The sequence below is a fragment of the Balaenoptera musculus genome, chromosome 14 (assembly GCF_009873245.2).
Source record: "Balaenoptera musculus isolate JJ_BM4_2016_0621 chromosome 14, mBalMus1.pri.v3, whole genome shotgun sequence".
Lineage (NCBI taxonomy): Eukaryota > Metazoa > Chordata > Mammalia > Artiodactyla > Balaenopteridae > Balaenoptera > Balaenoptera musculus.
Window position 1 is genome coordinate 74391273 of NC_045798.1, and position 23113 is coordinate 74414385.

The following is a 23113-nucleotide window of genomic DNA, read 5'->3' on the forward strand; positions in this document are numbered from 1 at the left end:
CTAGTGGTTAGGACTCTGCACTCTCGCTGCCGTGGTCTGGGTTCAATCCCTGGCCCGGGAACTGAGATCCCACAAGCCGCATGGTGCGGCTAAACAAAGACTCAGTAAAAGAAAAATAATGTAAAATAGCTCAATATTTTTTTATATTGGTTATCTGTTGAAATGATAATATTTTGAATATATTGGCTACAAAAGTATATTATTAAAATTAATTGTACTTTTGACTTTTTAAAAGGTGGCCACTAGAAGATGTTAGCTAAGTGGCCGACTTGTCTTCAATTATATTCTATTGAACAGCCCCAGTCTAGACATCTAGTGCCTTATTCATCATCATTGTAGCTGCTGCAGATCCTGCTTGGAAGCAGGTAGTGTATGAGGGAAGGAAAGAAGAAATAAAGCGAGGAAGGGAGGGAGGAGAAGAGGGAGACTGGAAAGCGATTTTCGTCTAGGGAGGCCTCGTGGAAGGAACACGTAACAATGTCAGATCTCAGTACTGCTATGTGGTTGGACCATCTGGGGCAAGTGACTCAAACTTCTCTGAGCTATAATTTCCTCATTAGTAAAATCGAGGTCATAGTTACCTGACAGGAGTATTTTGAGGTTTAGAAAGCTCCTAGCGCAGTGGCTGACACGTATGACTTGCTCAGTGAATAACAGTAGTTTTGCATAAGTAGCACCTGCGCCAGCACATGACAGGTGCTCAAGAAAAGCTTTTGAACACAAATGTATGCAGGTTTGAGGGGTGTGTGGGGAGGTGGTCGCCCACGCAGTACAATCTGTTTTCGAACATCTTATCTGTCATCACTATGTGCCCACGCAGGGGACCGAACGGAGCCTCTGTGGAGAGTCACCCTCTTGCCCAGCTTTTTCCTGCCAGGTTGCAGCCTCTTCACCTGTATTCAGCGTGCTTTTCGGTTAGATTGTTCTCCCTTGTGCCCTGGAGACCCGTCTGGGAAGTGCCCGAGTTCCACCTGGAGAATTGCCAGCAAGCGTGCTGCCCGTATTTGCTGTTGCTAGATAACTTCCTGTCGGTCCAGGATGCGGTGAGTTTAAGTCATTGGCCGTGAAAGGGCAGAGAGGTGCAATCCGGTGTCTCCCTTCACGTGGTTTGGTGAACTTTCCCAGAGCCAACCTGAGTCTGATCCGCTTTCTTCTGGCATATTCTCTGGAGTAATAGTGATGCTGTGGGTGGGAAGACTCGCCTCTGGTGATGGGGTGGGAGTTACGGCACCATCCCTGACGGGGCAGTTGCTGTGAAAGCGGAGCGGGGGCAGGGGAGGGGGTCTGGGGGGGCAACCATCTCTGTGCCTGCCCCGGATGCAGCTGCTGCTGCCCCATCAAGGTTCCGTTCCGGTCCATGTCGCCCCAGGGGGAAGGACGCTTTCTTCACCTCCGCCCAGAGAACCAGTAATGAGACGGAACGTGGCACCACCCCCTCCCCAGAATGAATTCTATCCCATGTCCAGCCAGATCTGACAGAGCAACAACGCCTGGATATATTGGTCCTGGCTTCCTTAAAGCCCTAGTTTCCTCCTAATGAGCCTGGAGCAACTGGAAGTGAAATAGCTGTAATTAAACCATGTCACTGCTTTCGCCTGGAAAGCACAGCTGAAAGGAGCATCGCTACAGCGGGGCCGCATAACCGCTGGCCAACCAGACGGCTGCCTTTAGTTCCCAAGTGCCCAGCAGCTTCGACGGGGTGCACATCACTGTCTAACTGCCTTCAGGTGGACCCACGTCTGTGACGGGGTCCAGGAGGAGAGGCTGGACTGTTTTCCCAGAGTCAGACTGGCTTGGGCCATACGTGGGACAAGGAAAGCTGTCACTTCTCTCGGATAAGTCTGGTCTCCCTGGGACCGAGGGCGTGGGAGGAGAGGCCAAGGCGCCTTTTATCTCTGAAGCCCTGGAGAGAACTGCCTGCAGGAATTGCCTCACATTGAGTTAGAAATACAGGTAACCGCCTGGTGGCTTTGGCCGGCCGATCTCCTGTCAATCATGCGTGGGACCTCTGGGGTTTCCCACAAAAGCTCGCCTGCAGCCAGGCCTCCGTTCTAAATGAACACATTCTCTCCACCAGGAGTTGAGGGAGGGCAGGAAGGCAAGGAAGAGAGAACAACATCGACCCTCTGACTCCAGCGCACCATAAGGATAATTAATCCTTACATCCGTGAAACGTGATGGAATTTAGTTCCCACCACTGTCCTGGGAGATTAGCTATTATTGTTGTTTTCAACAAGAGAGAAAAGTTGTCTGAATTTCCAGTTTGTAAAATGGTAATAATATCTACTCCCCCGGGATTGTTATAACAATTAGCTGAGATGAGGTAGGTATGTGAAATGTCTGTAACTCAAAGTCCTTTCTATTCCCATGGAAATTTCACCCACCCGCCTACTGAGTTCCTCCCCCTGGTCCAGGAAGGTGACCCGATGTGGAGCAGAGCTGGTACATGAAGGAGAGAAGTGACCTTTGCTGGTTTCTCTCCAGTGCAACGGCTGGACATGGTATCTTGCCAATGACTTTCAGTTCCATCTCATGACCCCGGTGATCCTCTTCTCCCACGGAAAGTGAGTCTAATTGGAACAAGTGTTTCTCCCCGTGTGGCCTCTTTCATAAGACTGTTAAGAGAGTATCCAGTTCTGGGCAAAGCAGCTTTTACGATTTAGGAAACGAACTTTCCAGAAGAGCGTGGACACCAAACCCGCCACTGTTTACTTCTTCTAAGTTCTCCTCTAATCTTTGTCCTACACAATCAGTCTGTATTTTTGCAGAGTTATAATCAGTGTGTCTGTTATATCTAGTCTCAGTTTTTTTCCATTTCACTGTTCTTAGAAACATTTCCGCATCTGGACATGACCTGCTTACTTGTCAGTTTTAGGATTTATATACCATTTTTTATGGTGGGCACCTAGATTGTTTCCAATTTTTTATGATTATAAATGGCACCTCAACGGATGTCTTTGAACATGCTACTTTTTCCTCTTCTGTATTTATTTCCTTGGGGGGGTTATTTCCAAGTGGAATTACTAGGTCAAAGGGTAGGAACAATTTTGCGGTGCTTGATACATATTGTGAGATTACTCTTCAGAAAGAGTGGAGTAATTTATAGTGTCCCAAGCAATGCATCAGTGTACCTGCTTCCCCACGTTGCATGTTTATCACCTTAATTTTTGTTAGTTTTAGAAAAACTCTTAAGGCCTCGGTAATTCACGGGAGAATTATAGTTTGTGGATTGTCCATGCCACATTTTAAAAGATATATTATTCTTTTTGTTAAAATACATGTTCAATTTAAGAAACATTGGAAAATATTAGGATAAAAAAGGGAAAAAACAATCACTTTAGACCTGTTTCCTCACTCAGGGAGAGGTGATTTTGCTATCCATATTTTGATGTTTATTCTTCTGATCTTTTATTTTGCACAGTGTTTTATACACGAAAGGATTCTGCATATATACTTTAGATCTTTCTTCTAATAGTTTTATGATATAAGCATTTTCCTATATTATTTTATTTTTTAAGTTAACATACTTTTAATGTCTGTATAACATTCCATTTCATGAATGAACTATAGTTTACCTATATCTTCCCCTAGTGTTAAATACTTAGATTATTTCCAATTTTATAAATAACAGTCTCATAAACATTTTCGTGGTAACCATTTGTCTCCAACTCTGATAGTTCTAGAATGCATATCCTTAAGAAGAATTACTGGGTCAAAGGGCATGAGTCGTTTGGGCTTTTGAAGTATGATGACAAATTGCTTTCCTTAAAGGTTGTATCAATATTCAGTCCTCTGGCCATCTAATTACACCATTGTCAATATGGACTATTCATAATTTTACAAAACCCCAAAATGCAAACCTTGTTATTTTAAGGTATGTAAGAAAAATTCATTTTTCACATCTAACTTGTAAGTCTTTGATTACTAGCAGTGGAGCTGAATTCCAAATATGTGTTGACCAGCTCTGTTTCACGATTACCTGTTAATGCCCTTTGCAAGGAGACATTTAAATCACAGGCTGACCCATGATGTTGCCCACTCCAGCCACATGCAAAGACTCAAGCATCCTGGGCAAGGAAAATGCATCCAATTTTTTTTTTTTTGGTGGCGCTGCACGGCATGCGGGATCTTAGTTCCCCAACCAGGGATCAAACCCATGCCCCCTGCATTGGGAGTGTGGAGTCTTAACCACTGGACTGCCAGGGAAGTCCCTCCAAATTTTAATGTATCCTAAGAATTGAACAATTTTTAAAAAGGCAGATCTGTCTATTTACATGCATATCTGAAGTACGTGAAGTTTCCTAACTTCAAATGTAGAAGAGTTTTTGGCTGACCACTTAAAAAACATCGTTCCATGCTTCCACTAGGTACAGAGGTGGTTTGCTGGTATAGTGAGCTTGAGTCAGAAGATGTGGTTCAAATCATGACTGATAAATTACCAGCTGGGGGACCCAGTGTAAGTCGCTGGACTCTTATCTTCATCGTTCATGTCTATGAGATGGAGATGATACACTTCACATCAGGGCCAGAGGAGAAAGCGAGATCGTACATATGGGAGCTAGCACAGTGCCCTCTGTGACGGGCTATGGCTGCTGGAAGGGCTCTGGACACATGGCGGGTGCCTGCAGGTACAGGTGGGCAGGTGTGTGGCTCAGCCAGTCCTGAAGCCCCGGCCGAGGAGAAAGGGCAATCCTCTGCTGGCTCCCTCCGAGGTGCATTGGCAGCAGGATGCCCTGACTGCTGGTCAGGGTGTTTAGTGGAGAAAGGGTTGGTTGCTTCTGAGGCCTCTCTCCTTGGCTTGTAGATGGCTGTCTTCTCCCTGGGTCATCACATGGTCTTCCCTCTGGGGTATCTGTGTCTGAATCTCCTCTTCTTATAAGGACACCAGTCATATTGGATTAGGGTCCACCCCAATGACCTCATTTCACCTTAATTATCTCTTAAAGACCCCATCTCCAAATAGAGTCACACTCTGAGGTCCCGGGGTTTAGAATGTGGGTGGGTGGGTGTGTGTGTGTGTGGGGGGGGACACAATCCAGCCCTTAATAGTCTGTATTAGGAAGCTTTTATTAGAGTCTTTGTAGCGGTGGTAGCTAGTGGAGACTTGTCTGACTCCTGAGAAGAGGTGCCATGGTTTGGGCTCCAGTCCTCCAGGGTGTTAAACAAATATTTCCTTGGGTGGATGTGGGTTTTTACTGGATGGCCTGACTGGATGGTTTACCACCCACCGAGGACAGTGAGTTCTTAGTACCTCCCCACTCTAGACCTGGTGGGAACCTACTTGAGTGTCCTTATGACTGAGGCATCCTGGCCCCAATGTCAGCATCTTTCCGAGAGGTTGTCATGGAAGGTAGATTTCAATTCCTCAGCTAAAAACCAGCACTACCCAAACTTGTGACTATGCTACTACATTTAACCTCTAAATGGAAAGAGGTATAAAAGATAGGGCTTTTTTTCCTTCAGATAACACACTCTTATAGAATTCTAATAATTCAAGGAGGACTGAACTGGAGGGTCTGGCAAAAGGCACGGTAAACATACAGCATTTTTGCCATACCTCTCCTGCCCACACTCATGGCAGACATTACTAGTCAATCACTGCACCACTGAGCTAGGACTCCTCTTCCATTCCAAACATTAACACTAAACTAGAATTGGCACTCTAGATAAAAATAATTTGCTCCCTGTATCACTGTGGTGTGAAGCAAACGGTATCTCATCCCTTCCTCGTGAAGAACCATGGCAACTTCAAGCACTGGAATAGGACTGCTAAAGGCAGGGTTGTGCTGGTTGGTTTGGCACTCATGTTTGACAACTCTTCCATACCACTGCAGAGCCTCCTGGTCCCGACCCTCACAAGTCCAAGTAGATGCAACCAAACAGTGCCTTGCTCTGAGCCTGTGTCCCGAAATCTCATTTCCTGCCCCAGAACTGCCCACATACTACAGCTGGGACTCCTTCAGGAACCCTCTCAGCCTTACACATGCAAAGTCCCAGACTGTGGAGGAATTAATTTTTGTGGGGCCACCTTTGACCCAAGGGGATATAGAAGACAGTAGGAAAATGCTTCTTTCTTTCATCCCCCAGGACAGTTAGTTTTGAGTTGCATTTCATAAGGCTCCACAGAACGTTCTGGCATTGGCCACCATGATACTGCATCTTTGCATTGGCCTTCCCTGCTTCCCTGTTCCAACCCCATCACTTATTCCTGCCTCCACATGAACTACCTGCACCCTGATATTTGTCAGATTCTCCGTTCGGGTGGGCGGAGGATCCCTGTGTCCCACCTGTGCCTGACAGTCACCTCTCTCCTGAATCAACCACCACATCTGTCCATACAGCGCTTCATGGGTGGCAAGGGAGATTCCCAGGCATGGTCTCATTTTGAGCTGCACAGTAAGTTTCAGGGTGAAGATGAAGAAATTCAAGTTCAAGGTCCTGCCCAGGGCCCGGCAGCTAGTAAATGGTCAAGACTAAAGGCTAACTGAGGCTCTCTAACTCCAGCCCAGCTCCGGCCCCACTCGGCCACAGCTGCGCCCACGGCAGCCTCTCTCAAAGGCAGGCTGGCAGGAAGCGCCTCTGATGGCCAAGGTTGCAAGTCTTTCGTGTCCACAAATTTTGCGGTGAAGGAAAGTGAACGTCCTTTCTTCTTTGCAGAAATCAACACACCCTTGTCCTCCTCGGGGCCACGCTGTTCTTGGCATCTTTCACCGCCTCTGCTCTGCTCACACTGGCTTAAAATCTTCCAGTGGCAGCTCCGTCAGATGCAAGGTAACCGCGGTTCCCAGCCCTCCCTGCTCTATCCCTCGCCTGCCCTCGGACTGGCCAGGACCTCCCAGGCAGGGCTGCTGTATGGATGCCAGGCTCTTTGCACTGTGCACATCGGCTCCTGGAAAAACTGGCTGGGAACTGTTCGGCCTTGATGGGAAAGTTGATTGCGTGTTTGTTTCCAAACTTCTGAACCTTTCAGCTTGTGCTGGGGGTCTGCTCTGAAAACACAGGGAACTCACTGTTGCCCATTGAAGTACTTCTCGGAGGAAAGGAGCGCCCCCAAGTGGCCGTACTGCGTTTCTCCTCCAGCGGCGAACTGCCGCTTGGAATCTCTATTATGGAATAGAGAGACTGAAATTTAAGGAAGCTGGGGTTACCTCTTCAAGGTCACACGCCTAGTAAGTGACACAGTTGTGAGCTGAACCTAGGACCTTACCCACTATGCTATTTTGCCTTTCCAATGGGGGTATATATAACACTTCTTCCTTATAAACACCCTGTGTCTTCTACAGGAAAAACTGGTAAGATTTCCTGCTAATCTATTCTCAAGGCAGCAGTCAGAGAGATGAAAATGAAAATCGGATCCTGTCAGTCATCTGCTCAAATTCCTCCACTGGTCTCAAGGCAGAATCCCCGTCTTACCTCATCTATCACTTCCCTGCTTGCTGACTCAGGACCAGCCACACTGGCCTCCTTCCTTCCACACACCCAGCATGCTCCCTCCTCAGGGCCTTTGCACTTGCCATTCCCTCACAGGAGAATACTTTTCCTTTAGGATCTAGATCTTGGCAGGGCTAGCTCCTTCACTTCCTATAGGTGTCTGTGCATACATCACCTTTTCAGAGCAGCCTTCACTGACCTCCTGATGTAAAATAGCCCAGAACCGTGTCTGGCACAAAAGTGCTCAAAATGTATTGTGAGTGGAATAGATGAATGAATGAGTGACTGACTACACCCCAGGCCTTTTGACCAGGGAAGCATCTTGCCCTTCTCATCATGACATCAGCCTCTGTGGGCATAGCCAGGTGACCGAAAAGGAGGCTCGCTCCTGTGTAGCCCAGTTGGTCTCAACTCCAGATGCAAATGAGAGTCACTTGGGGAGATTTGAAATCCCACTGATGCTTCCAGCAAGCACCATCCTGGACCAATTAAGTCAGAATCTCTGGGGGTGTGGCCCAAGGAACCAAATTTTTTAAGTGCTTCCATGAAGAGGTTCACTCCTTTCAGAAGAGGTTCACCTCTGGGAACCACATTTTTAGAGCTATCCCAGCATACCAGCCACCAGAAACAACTATTTAAAATGAACACAGCCATCATATTTCCTTGGGATCCAGTGTGGAGGGGCCCAAGGGAATTTGGAATTTTCGGAAGCCAGCTGTGGCCCAAGGCAGGATCATGAGGTCACTGTCTGTGGGTTATTACTGAGGAAATGAACAAATGTACACCCAGTTTTCCTTTGGGTTTGCTGATTGCCCCGATGGACATCTGAGGGATTCCTTTTTCCATGTCCAGATCAAACGTAACCTTTGGCCTTACGTCCTTGTGTTTTTCAGTGAAAATGCAGCTGTGTTATATATCTTGGAGTACTACACGAAGCCCTGCGGCCAATTTGGGCCATTCCTTGTGGGCCTCTTTCTGCGCATTTTCATGCACCAAAACCACGAGGCAAACATTCTCAAAACCGAGGTATATGGTTTCCCCATACCTCACTGTAAGGACTGGGTCTGCTTGGGACTGGAGGCGTCCAAGATGAACACAGGTTTCTGGCTTGACTAATGACATTGGATGGTGAATCAGAATGATTACCCACAGGAAAGAAATTCCATCTGGAAGGCAAAGTAACAGCTTTCCTCCCTCTAGACACCTCACGACCTGATTCCCAGACGGAACTGTCCAACCTGACCAAGAATCTTATCTCTGGAAACCAAAGAGCTTGTGCTATTAAAAATCCAACCCACCTAACCATGAACCATGGCCATTGCCCTCCTACTGGGTGTGTTTTCCCATATCAGTGGTTTCTCTGGCTCTGTACCAAGGCTCTGACGGGTGGGATGCCTCCTCCTCATTGCCCGCTCCTCCCCATCCGATCACCCACCAAGCCCCGCGGGTTGTTTCTCCTGCCATCCTCTCGTAGCCTTTACCAACTGACCTTGTTGAAGCTCGTCTCATCTCTTACTTGGATTTCTTTACTAGTTTTCTTGCCTCTTGTCTTCTTGATCTCAAGTCCACCCACAGGGCAATCTAGTTAAAATACTACCTTGGCCTTGAACTGTGCAAAACCTTTTCATATGACTTTTGTTGGCCCATAAGACCTTGAGGGCAGAACATGTCTTATTCACCTCTGAATTTCTAGCACCTGGTTCTGAAATCACTCAATAAATGAATGACGGATAATTTGCCTCTCAATGGAAGAAGGGCCAAGAATTCCCTTGCATTATTAGGGGGCAATGTTGACCCCAAATCCCCACTGCTAGGCCCTACCTTGGCTTGCCTAGGGCTTGTGGGTACCTCACCAAAACGTTCTAGAGATGAGACGCTGGTCCTTGGAAAATCTTGTGTTGCTCATAGCAGGAACAGGAGCTAGGGCTTTATTGGAAGGAATGGATACACAGGTGCTACAGGTGTATTTTCCTATAGGTTGGAGTTATGATATTCCCCTGAAAATGCACAATTCAGTTGTAGATTACAACAGAGGACCATTCAAGAGGTGCTTTAGCAGAGTCCAGGTTCATGGTGCCCAGGGAGAAATTGGGTGTGAGCAGAGGGGAAAGCCTAAGATGATGACGGGGCATTTGGGAACCACTCAGAGGACCAGGTCAGGACCAGGGAGCATGGAGCTAGAACCCGAGTCAAGCAGAGCTGGAGGAATGACTTCGATGGGATGAGTAGGCCAAGCACAAACTGTAGAAGCCAGAAAATAAGAACACAGAGTCCCAGCTGGAGGCAGCTGAGGCATATTCCATGTGGTAGGAGTAAGTCAGTGTGCATTCTGAGTAAGAGTGAAGGGGACCCTAGGCTAAGAGGAGGCTTGTGGAGAGCCCCTGAGGAAGTAACTTTGTTCCCTGTAGCCAGAACCTAGGGCAGGAACCTGAGACCCAAGGAGGGGAGAGCTTCTCTTTAGAGACAAGATGGTAGAGTGATAAGATGCTAGTTTAGGTTGATGTAGATGTCATCATAGCACCTTGAGAACTGGAACAGAGAAGCAAGAGAGACCCTTGGAAGATAGGTCTGGGTCTAAAAAGGTCAAGTAAGGTGACATCTAAGATCTTGAACTAAGCCCAGTAATAGGATTTAACTCACAGGGTTATTCTGTGAGCTGGAAACATCTCCATTCTCCCATTCCTTCTGCCATTTTATGTCCCTAGTGACAGGTGCAGCCCAGGTACAGGCTGTGTGCTGGGGCCCCTCACATTTATGGTAGGGGGCAGAAGCAATCAAGGAGCCTTATTTGGCTAAGGAACAGAATGGGAGGTTAGGAGTGGGTTAGAGCATTACTTTTTTCTTTTAACTTTCATCTAAAAATGATTCAAGAGTCACCATAAGTCACAAAAATAGTAGAGGAGATCTTGTGTACCCTTGACCTGTGTTTCCCCACCAGGAACATGTTAAGGTAACTATGTCACATGATCACAACCAAGACATTGACACTGGCACAATCCATAGACCTTAGATCCACCAGTTCCATGTGCACTCGTTTGTGTGTGTGTATAGTTCTGTGCAATTTTATCACGTCTGTAGATTTGTGTAACCATCACCACCACAATCAAGGTACAGAACTCCTCTGCCACCACAAAGGTCACCCTTGTGCTACCTCTTCGTGGCCACAACCCCCACTGTCCCCTACCCCACCCCGACCCTCACCCCAGTAACCACTAATCTGAACTTTCTATTGGGTCAGATTTGGTCATTGACTGAGGTTTACAAATAGACCCCTAAAGTCACTAATAACACACAAAAAGTCAGCGTAAAAAGAATTAAATACACAATGGCCAAAACGGGCTGTGAACGGTGCCTTTCCTTTCCCCGCAGGTGCAGGCTCTGCTGCAGTGGATTTGCTCTCTGTCGACCCTGTCCCTAGTGGTTACCCTGGCATACACGGTGGGTGACGCGTCTGCCGCCTCTTAGTTGCCACTGCTGTCACCGTGCCCTCCACCGGCCCCTGTGGGCGGCCCCTGAGGGCTGGGTATCGTTCGCGCGTCAGGAAGGCCACGGAAGTAGGATGCGGTGACGCAGCACGGGGCTTGCTCCGGGCTCACACACTGGCCTGTTAAAGGCGACGGTGTGAAAATGCATGTACCCAGAGAGACTTTTATTTGATGCTGAATGACTGATAGTGACTCAAAAACATCCATCTGTCTATACACTCGGGGAAACCCACTCACATATTCTGGTTTAGATGTTTACACTGGTTTATATACAAATGCAGGCTCTGAAAAAAAAAATTGCAGCCTCTCCAATGAAGCTAGTTTAGAAATTGGAAAAGAACTGGTAAGGGGTAATGTCGTGAGAAAAAAACTTACCAGTGCTGGGACAAGAGTACTGACCACACCCAGCCTGGGCCTCGGTCTCCTCATCTGAGCGTAGAGACTGAAAAGTTGGCAACATCGCCTTCAGCCCTTTGATGACTGGGGACACTGTTTCTGTAGAGCCTGGCTTTCAGGGTCGGGCAGAAAAAGAGCTTAAATGGAAAGAAAGGGATCTTCATATTAGAACTGTCTATTCAAGTCACCCAACGTTTTCCACCTTTCCTCTCTATTTGGCATGAGGTGCTTGAGGTGTCAGCAAATGACAGAGTAAGGCTGGCGGGAATCACCCAGCAAAGGTTCTGGCCCTGCACTGCCCAGAAGCCCTGAAATGACGGAATTAGAGCCAGGTGGAGGCAACACAACTTTATACCCCTGGGAGATGATCAGGATGAGTTAAAACTTTCTCCTGTGAAGCCAAAGCCGTTAACCTTAGCAAAGGTGGCTGGAGAAACCTGACGAAGTGAACATAACAAAGTCCTGCTTACTGAGCACAAGCTTACGCCAGGCCCCGTGGAGAACTTCACCCCTGTGGTCTCGGGCAATACTGGCCACACCGCTACAGGTAGAACTATAATTAGCTCTGTTTCTCAGTGAGGAAAATGGTGCCTGGAGATGAAGCAGCATGGGAAGGTCACTCAGCTAGAAAGTGAGCCCAGGCCTGAGGGCACCGCCCACAGGCCCTGCTCTTCATTTCTGTACACTAGCCACGCCCACCCCCAAGATGTTTGACTGTTCAAATTGTTCTTGAGTTTTATGAGTATATAAGGATGAGGGATTTGTTCTTTCACTTCCATTTAAAAAGCTTTCCCTTCTATGGAGAAATGACGTTGAAGAGGCATCGGGTTGCGTTCTCCTTGACTGATGTATTTGCTTTTATGGGCGGCTGTTTGGATCACATGACCTCCACTTGGTGACAGTGGCCCTGAGCTGTTGACAGAGCCTCAGAACATACACAACTGCTCCCCCTGGCCTGGTACAGGCCACCTCTGATGTGGTGACAAACAGCACAGTATCCCTGTCTAAGGTGACAGTCCTGCTGGGTCAAACTGGGTAATGTCCAGCAGGATTAGAGAGGAGTGACTTAGGTTAAGTTAGAAGATTAAACAAATTGGCAGTATTACCAGTACAGTGGAGCTAGTAAATACTCTCAGTCATTAACCTGAGTGTGTATAGTACATACCTCTTTTAATCCAAACGATGAATAAGCCCTCTGGCTCATTCTTGAGCAATTTATCATTCAAAGGTGTATTGTTATTAGCCAACCACAATTATAGGTGTGACTGACGTTCTAGGTTTGTATCTCCAACACTATCTGCAAGATACGAAGATTGATCAGTAGGTGAATGTAGGAGGTGATGGGTTAGATAAATTTTTTAAAAACTTGTCCACCTGATGACCTTTAGAAAAGTATACTTATAAAAGAACATGTTTTTCTTCTTCATAATTTTATTTATTTATTTTAGTGAAGTATAGTTGATGTACAATGTTATATAAGGTACAGGTGTACAATACAGTGATTCACAATTTTTTTTTAAAATTTATTTTATTTATTTATTTATGGCTGTGTTGGGTCCTCGTTTCTGTGTGAGGGCTTTCTCTAGTTGTGGCAAGCGGAGGCCACTCTTCATCGCGGTGCACGGGCCTCTCACTGTCGCGGCCTCTCTTGTTGCGGAGCACAGGCTCCAGACGCGCAGGCTCAGTAACTGTGGCTCACGGGCCCAGCTGCTCTGCGGCATGTGGGATCTTCCCAGACCAGGGCTCGAACCCGTGTCCCCTGCATTGGCAGGCAGACTCTCAACCACTGCGCCACCAGGGAAGCCCCACAATTTTTAAAGGTTATACTCCATTTATAGTTATTATAAAATATTGGCTACATTCCCTGTGTTGTACAATATATCCTTGTAGCTTATTTGATATGTAATAACTTGTACCTCTTAATCCCCTACCCCTATCTTGCCTCTCCCCCCTTCCTTCTCCCCACTGGTAACCACTAGTTTGTTCTGTATATCTGAGTCTGCTTCTTTTTTGTTATATTCACTAGTTTGTTGTATTTTTTAGATTCCACATATAGGTGATATCATACAGTATTTGTCTTTCTCTGTCTGAATTATTTCACTCAGCATAATACCCTCCAAGTCCATCCATGTTGTTGCAAATGGCAAGATTTGATTCTTTTTTATGGCTGAGTAGTATTCCATTTTATGTATACAACACATCTTCTTTATCCATTCATCTGTTGATGGGCACTTAGGTTGCTTCCATATGTTGGCAATTGTAAATAATGCTGCTATGAATATTGGGGTACATGTATCTTTCCAAATTAGTGTTTTTGGGGTTTTTTGGATATATACCCAGTAGTGGAATTGCTGGGTCATGTGGTCATGTTTGAGGAAGAAGACGAATTCAGTTGAGACTGTCAGGACAAGGAGGGATCTTGATGGTTCAGATCATCTTTTCCATCATCTTCAGTCATGGCCAATGCAGACCATGCTGGTCTTGTTGAGTTGCAAGAGTCACCTTCTGACCATGTCACTCCTTCGATTAAAACTTCTCAGTGCTGGGACTTCCCTAGTGGTCCAGTGGTTAAGACTCTGTGCTCCCAATGTAGGGGGCCTGGTTTTGATCCCTGGACAGGGAACTAGATCCCGCATGCCACAACTAAAGATCCTGCATGCCGCAGCTAAAAAAGATCCCACATGCAGCAACTAAGACCCTGCACAGCCAAATAAATAAATAAATAAATATTAAAAACAAACAAACAAACTTCTCAGTGATGCCCTGTCACCTACACCAGTGGTCCTCAAACTTTAATAATAGGTGGACCCATTCTAAAGGAATAAGAATTCTTTTGGATCCTTAGTATTGGCTTAAATTATTTTAATCCTAATTTTACCTAAACACTAGCAAACATAAACCTAGATGCAAATTTTTATGTTTATAGCACATATATTTATAAAGCCAAAACAAATTTATAAAGTAACCATAAAACCAATAAAATCTGAATTAATGTTAATTTAATGTGATTAATTGGCTGGAGCCAATCATAGTTCATGACATGGTATTGTTTGTGCTGGGGCACATTCTTTTGTGTTTGGCTTACCTGTATGACATGGGTTTTTTACTGACTTAATTCTACAGCTATTTTGTTTGTTCCACAGTAAATATCTTGGTTCATCTTATCATTTGGGATTCAGTTGGGTGCAAATGCACATTTTGTCTATGAGTCCATCTCTATTTATTTACTTGATTATATAAGATAGTTATTAAATGCTTGCTCTATGCCAGGCACTGCTCTAGATGTTGGGGATATCACAATAGGCAAGAAAAATCCCCCTCTTGTAGGAGATTGCAATGGGACAGGGGAAGTGAGAGACCAGGAGATTCTAGTAGCCTGCATAATGACCTCCAAGTTACCAGGTCCTAATCCCTGGGAACTCGCAAATGTGATTAAGTTAAGGATCTTGAGAAGGGAAGATTATTTTGGATTATTTGGGTGGGCCCTAAATGCAATCACATGTATCCCTATAGGAGGGGGACAGAGGGAGATTTGACACACACATGGAGGAGATGGTGATATGAAGATGGGGCAGAGAGAGATATGAAAATGCTGATGTTGATTGGAGTGATGCGACCACAAGCCAAGGAATGCCGAAGCCACCAGAAGCTGGAAGAGACAAGAAATAGATTCTCCCCTAGAGCTTCTAAGGAGAATGTGACCCTGCCAACACCTTGATCTTGGCCACTGATACTGATTTTGGACCTCTGGTCCCCAGAATGTTGAGAGAATAAATTTCTGTTGTTTTAAGCCGCCATGTTTTTGTAATTTGTTACAGTAGCCATAGGAAATGAATCCAGAGCCATATTAAGTAAATGTATTTGTCATATAATTTCAGATGCACACAAATATGGTGAATAAAAATAAATCAGAGGAATTCCCCTGTGGTCCAGTGGTTAGGACTCCATGCTTACACTGCCGAGGATGTGGGTTCGATCCCTGGTCAGGGAACTAAGATCCTGCAAGCCGTGCAGCGAGGCCAAAAATTAAAAGCAAAAAAAAAAAAAATCAGGGGTGGGAGGTTAACTGGATTAGGGGTGCATTTGCAAATATGTGGTACAAAAGCACTCCAGGCAGAGGGAATGCTAAGGCAGCGTTCTTCAGTCTGGAATATGTTTAGTGGGTGAGAGGAACAGCAAGACGTCCAGTGAGATGGGGATCAAAGATCAAGGCAGGAGAGAGACGGGAATGAGGACAGAGAAGAAGGTAGCGGTCAGGGCATGCAGGGCCTTCACGGCCATGGGGAAGAATCTGGATTTTATTCTAAATGCCATGGGACGTGATCTGGTTTGTGATTTTAAAAGATTACTCTGGATGTTTTCTTTTCTTTCTTTTTTTTTTGATGGCTTGAAACAACAGAAATTGATTCTCTCACAGTTCTGGAGGCTAGAAATTCAAAATCAAGGTGTTGGCAATGTCCTTCTGGAAGCTCTGAGGGGGAATCTCTTCCATCCTCTCCTATGTCCTCGGCATTCCTTGGCTTGTGGGCGCATCACTCCAATCTCTGTCTCCATCTTCACGTGGCCATCTCCCTGTGTCTCTCCACTGTGTCTGTGTCTCCTTTTCTGTCTGTTACAAGGACACTTTGGATTTAGGGCCCACCCTAATCTAGGATGATCTCACCACACATTCCTTACCTTAATTACATCTGCAAAGACCCTTATTTCCAATTCTGAGGTTGCAAGTTTTATATGTGGAATGTTTTGTGCTCAGAGGTTGAAACCCACTAAGGATTAAACTGGTCGTAAACTCAATATTAGCCTCCCTTATTATTATTTTCATATTGCTGCAATGGGAAGTTGGGTTTTTTTTGTTTTTGTTAGTTTCAGTACATTCTCTTAAAAATTATAATGAAAAAAGACCTTCTCAGTAGAAAGTTCACAGACTTAGAGGCAGAACCCAGGGGGAGCAGCGATGGTACAGCATCTTCCCAGGCCCAGGGAGGGGCTCGAAGCTCCATGAATCGGTGCCTATTCCCTCCAGGTCTGGGGCACCGGCTGCTTTCCTGGGATATCTGGAGCTTCCTGGCCAGCATGAGCTACGCTTGCTACTTGGTGCACCCCATCCTCATCATCCTCTACCTGGGCTTCAGGAGACGCTTATTCACTCCACCGACATCAACATGGTGAGGCAGCCCCAGCTCTCAGTTCGTTGTAGCAACGCAATTTGCTCCCCCCTGGAGCAGAGCAAACTATTGGCTTCATTAGAACCTTATTTTCTGTTTGTTTGTTTGTCAAAAGCCTATTGTTCTTTGTTTTATTGGAGGGAGGACTTCAGCCCAGGATAATATCTTTCTTTTCTTCTCTTTATTTTTAATGTTTAGGGCTGTTTGTCTTACAGATCTATTTCATATAGCCAGGATGGTACACTTATTCCAAATGCAATAGGAATCTTGTAGTAAGACTGTGTCCACTCTGCCCCTCTTTCTCCCTAGTTCTATCTTTTCTCTGGACACTGTTTGCTGACCTTCATCACTGGGCTGGCCCTGACGCTGTTCATTGAGAAACCATGTCAGGAACTGAAGCGGTGCCTGCTGGGATCAGTGCCTGCAGGGCCGTGAGCTTCCGGTAAAACCCGAAAGAGTGGATGGCCCTTTGTGGGTGCTGATGAGCAAAGGCAGGTGTGGCCTTGTTTATGTAATGAATGCTTGTGTTCCCAAAAAAGGGTATGAATCTGATTTTTGTGAATGTTTAAGGTATACAAGTTTTTAATATATAAAAAAGTTCTGAGTGTTTACTATATAAAAGAGTTGTGTTAGTCTGTTTAGTAGCACAATAATTGCCCTCCAATGTAACTTTTTAGCAAAAAAATCTGGATTTTTTGGGTCTCATACTGCATGTATTTTCTATATCAGTGATCATAGGAGAACATCAAATGTAGTGAATTTAATGTACTTCAGGTTTTAATGCTCACTTTTCTTGGTAAAATCACAGTATGTCGTTCTGTACATTATAATTGTTTTTGTGTTATTATGATACCTTTGTAGACTCGTAACTTTATCCTGGATGGTATGACCCACTAGTGTGCACAATTCATGGGTTTGTCATTATAGGTCTTTCAAACATTGTTCATTTTACAAAGTGGTCTATTTTTGTTTTTTTGTTTTTTGTTTTTGTTTTGTTTCATTTTTTGGCCACGCTTCACGGCTTAGTTCCCTGACCAGGCATTGAACTCAGGCCACGGCAGTGAAAGCACCTAACCACTGGACTGCCGGGGAATTCCCGAGATGGTCTATGTTATGAGTTGAATTGTGTCCCCTGAAAAAGATATGAAGTCCTAAACCCCTGGTACCTTAGAAAGTGACCTTATTTGGAAATAAGGTAATCAAGTTAAAATGAGATCATGGGGGTTGGGGAATGGGTGGCCCTAATCCAATATGACTGGTGTCCTTACTAAAAGGGGAAATCTGGGCACAGAGACAGACGTGTACAGAGGGAAGATGATGTGAAGACACAAGGAGAAGATGGCCATTGGCAAGCCAAAGAATACCAAGGATTGCCAGCAGACACAGAAGCTGGAAGAGGCAAGGAAGGGTTCTCCCCGAGAGCCCTCAGAGAGAGCATGGCCCTGGCGACACCTTGATTTAGGACTTCCAGCCTCCAGGACAATGAGATGATACATTTCTGTTGTTTTGAACCAGCCAGTTTGTGGTGCTCTGTTACAGGAGCCCTAGCAAATGGACACAGTCCCTCAACACAACCTCTAACCGAGAAGGAAGAGACCCTAGTAAGTGGCTTCTATCCCAACCCCCTCGGTTTCCAGCAAAGAGGTAGAGAGATGGGAGAGACTTGTAAGGCCAAGTGGAGAACATGGATGTCCCAGTTCTCAGGCTTGTGTTCCTTCCTGGGTGTGTAATTTCTTCCTTTTTGGGGGGGGGGAGGTGTGTAATTTCATGTTGACCGTCCCTACTTACATATGTCTAACATTACTTATAATAACGCCTTTTGTGTACTTAATAATCAAAGGATTTATTAACAACCATGGGGTTACCAGGAGCGTATTGGCACAGCATGCTCCCCATCTGTGTAGGCTCTCTTTGCCTTCAAGTGGATTTGCAAGGAAGACCACTGGGGTGAGGAGGGCTGCCATCCCCACATCCTTTGACAGGGCAGTTGACAGCTAATCTTGTCCTTTTCCAGGCGGCCTTGGGGAACGAGCCACATCTCCCCGAGGTCTGATCTGCTCTGCTGGCAGAATCTGACCTGAGTGAGAAGCCAAGTCCCACCCGGGTGTGTTTCAGTCCTGTAATAAAACGCACACCAAGTTGGCTTTTTGGGCGACTGCGAAGTTCATTGGGTTCCTCGGGAGCCCCCTGGTGGCCGATTCGGCACCTGCACCCTCTGACTTAATTAGGCCTCAGAGGAGAACTTGAGGGTGGGTGACATTTACAGAAGGAACACTGCAATCCCGATGGACCCCAGTGGGAAATGACTCGCCTGCCAACATTGCTCGGCAGTCCAATTGCCAAGTGCTTCTAGTTATGAGTCAGGAAACCCGGGGCCCTTGGAAACAGCTTTCCAATTACCAACAAAGCCTTTGAACGTTTTTTTAATAAGAAAAAAATACTCTCCCCACGATTGCAATTTCACAAAACATAAAGTAGGGATAAAGAAGTCCAATTTTGTTCTGGCTATTGTTTCAACCCAGAATTCCCTAGAAGTTTAAGATTTATAGAATGTGTGGACCTTATTTGGATTCTATAACAAACTGTAAAAAAGCGTATGACATTTATGGGACCACTGGAAATTTAAGCCCTGCCTGGGTATTTGATGATATGAAGGACTTAGTAATCTTTTAATGTGATAGTGGTATTGTGGTTACGTGTTTTTAGAGTGCTTATCTGTTAGATGCCGACTGAAGTATTTATGGACAAAATGATATAAAATGTAGTATTTATCTCAAAATAATATCGGAAGTGGGATAGATGAAACAAGATTGGCCATTTAGTGATAGTTTTTGAAGCTGGTGATGGGTACATGGGACCTCATTACACTATTTTCTTTATTTTTGTGTATGTTTGAAGCGTGTATAATAACAAAGTCAAATTTATAGAGGCAGCAAGATTGGAGTAGAGTGTCAATTGATGGGTGTCTCCTCTAATTCCTCCTAAGTTCTGAAATCCGTGTTTCATCCCCACATACCTACCTATAAAAATAGGTCACATCCACAGTACAGGATCACCCCCAGCAGATCTAAAGGAACTCAGCCCTCCTTAAATTCCTCCTGACTGGTTTTGGGAGAGTCCAGGGACATCTTGCTTGTTTTGAGAACACCGGGGCTCTGCTATTTCTTTTTTTAATGAGCCGGCTCTCCTCAGCTGCACCACCCCTCCCCTCCCCGCCATCAGAGCTGCTGCTGAGAGCTGCTGGCCGTGGCCAGAGCCTCCTACACCCGCTGATGTCCCCACGCCGCTCTCCAAAGCATGCCGCCTCCTCCCGTGACTTGTCTGTGCAGGAGGTGCGCTGAGTTGCCTTGGTGCTCAGGGTCTCCACAAATGTCACAAGCGGATAAATCCCCGTGCCCCGACTTGAGCCATCTGTGCTTTCTCATTCAGGCTTTGACGCAGGGCTGCTGGGTGCTCATCGTGTTTTTATAGAAACTGCTCTTGCAATTTTCCTCTTTCTAATATAGGTCTGTCTCCCTTGGATGCCCTAAGTCTATGGCCGCTGGTATGGAGGCGACCTGTGTGGCAATCACTTCCTCTTTACATTTGTCCTGTTCACCAGTACATCTCTACCTCACCACCATGACTGGCACACAGTCGGTGTGAAAGAAGTGTCAGTTGACACAGTGATGGAATCAACCCTTTCTTCCTTTAGATGAGTTTTTTTGTTTGTTTTTTTCAGGAGGCTTCTTTTACAGATAGGCAGGCTCTTTCAACTAGGTTTCAGATATGTTCAATTTTATAGGAATCTTCCCCCCAAATGACCCAACCAGACCCCTTCCAGGGAAGCTCAAAGTTGAGAAGCCCCAGGGCATCTGAAGGGGTGAGAAGCCTTTATAACTTTAGTCCCTTGACCCCGAGTGGAATTTAAATCAACGCTGTGCTGATACAGGCTGGGAGGCAGCCGCTTTTGGTAACCTACCCACATTCGTGTCCCCTCCTCTCTTGCAAAACAAACTCTGAAGTTGTTCTAGTATCAATGCACCCAGACAGAGGGAAAGTTTCAGATTTATTATAATACAATTTCATCTTCCCGTGTGCCTTGGCTGATGGTTGGTCCAAGTGTGGTCATGTGACTCAGCTCTGACCAATGAGGTGTAAGGAGAAGTGTGCTGGAGATTTCTAGGAAAGATTGTCTTCCCTGAGTATGGAGGAGGGTGAAGCTTCAAGGAGACAGTCCTTTCTGTCCTCACCTCTATTAATCTTGCGAGAGTACAGTGTTATTTAGAGTTGTTCCTGTCACTATTAGGTACTATTTTTTCATTTTTCTTTTTTTAAAATTAAGATATGATTTGCATAGAGTAAAATTCAAGCATAAAAGTATATGTTTCTGTGAGTTTTGACAAATGCATACAGTTGTGTAATCACCACCCAAAAGCAAGATATAGAAGAATTCCATCACCCCTCAAAATTTCTGGAGTTCTTTTATAGTCAACCTCTGTTCTCACCCCCAACCCTTAGCAACTAACTATCTGCTTCTCATTTCTATAGTTTTGTTTTTTCCAGATGTATTTATTTTTAAATGTTTATTTTTTTAAAATATAAAATATTTCAAATATTCAAACAAGTCTAAAAAATGAAACAATGGGTACCCCACACAGCCATCATGCCTAATAAACGTAGGTTAACATTTTGCCACTTTTCCTTTGGATGTGTTTCTTTTTGTTTAAAAAATAAAACATTGTGAGCACAATGATAGATCTCCCTGCATCCCATTTGCTTCTCCCTTCTCATCCAAGTTTCATCCACATTTTTTTTTAGATTTTTTTTTTTTTGATGTGGAACATTTTTAAAGTCTTTATTGAATTTTGTTACAATACTGTGTCTAAGTTTTGGTTTTTTGGTCACGAGGCATGTGGGATCTTAGCTCCCCGACCAGGGATCGAACAGACACCCCCTGCATTGGAAGGCGAAGTCTTAACCACTGGACCACCAGGGAAGTCCCCACATTTTTATATTTTTACTAATAACATGCACGTGTCTATCAATGGTATATAGTACTTTGTTTTTAAACGCTATGTAATTTGATCCATACCGTAATATCCTTGGGAAACATGATTTTCCCCTTTAAACATAGTCCACCTAGCTCGCCCATTCACTTTGAATGCGAATGGTGTTCTATTGTGTGCATGTGTGCCTTAAATGTTTATCAGTTCACCAGTTGGTAGGTAGATATTTGGTTTGTTTTCAGTTTTTTGTTATCGCAAACATGTTTGTAACCAACTCCTTGTATGTGTTTCCTCATGGAGATACATCCGTTTTCCAGGGTATATAGTCAGGAGAGTCATTGCAGAGTTATAGCGTGTATGTATACTCAACCTTACCTGATAATGACACACAGTTTCCTAAAGTGATTTTCCAAATTTACACCTTCACTAGTGGTGATTGGGGATAGATATTATGACTCAGAGATCCTCCCCAACACTTGGTGCTATTGACCTGTTAAGTTACTGTTAAATACCAGATGAGTCTAAGGTAGCATCTCATCACTTCACTTTGCATGTCCTTGTCTACCAAGGGGCTTGAGCATTTTCCATGTGTGTTTTGGCCATTTAGAGTTTCCCCTTCTCCGGCTGCCTGACTATCCTTTTCCTATTCTGCTATTGGGTGTTTGTCTTTTTATTATTGATTCTGAGATGTCCTTTATGTATTCTGAAGACAAATCATTACTTTATCGATTGTGCTGCAAATACGTTCTCCTAGGCTGTGGAAACTTCATATATGATATGAATGCTTTACCTTTTAATGCAGGCAAAATTATCAATCCTTTCCTTTTGGCTTGCACTTTTCGGATCTTGTTCATGAAATCCATAGAAATGTTCTTTTGTACTTTTTCCATGGGGGGAGAAAAGCCTCCATGTAAGTTCCTGATCTCGTGCTGCGAGTTCTTTGAGTTCTTTGTAAGGTGGATTTGTAAGGTTAGAGCAGTTCTCGATAGGGGAGGGTGGCCATTTTGTCTCTCCAGGGAAGATTTGGCAATGTCTGCAGACATTTGTTGTTTTTTAGTAGGTAGAAGCCATGGATGCTGTTAAACATCCTACAATGCACAGGACAGCCACCTCCCAACCGCAATCGCAGAAATATCCAATAAAAAATGTCCATAGTGCCCAGGTTGAGAAACTCTGAGTTAGAGAACAACGGTGATGATTGCTGGGTTCACACAAACCAGGACCCTCACATTCAAAGCTCCTGTGTGGGGAGGACTGAGGTCGTGTCTGGGACTGTCAGCACTTAGACAAGTAACACTGGGTCATTCTGTGTTGAACTTGGTAAATATGCCCAAGCCAAGTGCGTTAAATCTACACAGGAGGGAACTTGACCGAATCTGCCAAACAACCTAGTATTTGCTCTAATCACAGTAGGAGGGGAGGCGGTGCTGCCAGAGCTCTTTAATCGGGCCTTACTGCCACGCTAATGAGCCCTAAAATGTATTATGGGCTGTTTCTGGAAAGGCACAGCATGTATCATATTTTCTGGTCCCAAACAAGTTATCGGTTCACTTCGTTGTTCATTAAAAAAATCATGCTCTCCATCCTGATGTGGTGTCAGCATGCCTCTGTTTCTTTCTCTGAAAAATGCTGGAATTTGACAAGATTC

General features: G+C 45.0%; 1 protein-coding gene across 1 annotated transcript in view; it reads left to right on the plus strand.

The window, feature by feature from the left end:
* The window catches only part of LOC118880104 (O-acyltransferase like protein), a 76329-nt gene that overhangs the window by 47306 nt on the left and 5910 nt on the right, over window positions 1-23113 (plus strand). Inside the window, 9 exon segments of the mRNA XM_036823489.1 lie at window positions 878-1043; window positions 2485-2564; window positions 6658-6771; window positions 8325-8457; window positions 10801-10892; window positions 10894-10985; window positions 16336-16431; window positions 16434-16477; window positions 16787-16919. Of these exon segments, the coding sequence (XP_036679384.1) occupies window positions 878-1043; window positions 2485-2564; window positions 6658-6771; window positions 8325-8457; window positions 10801-10892; window positions 10894-10985; window positions 16336-16431; window positions 16434-16477; window positions 16787-16912 (943 nt within the window). The 3' untranslated portion in view covers window positions 16913-16919.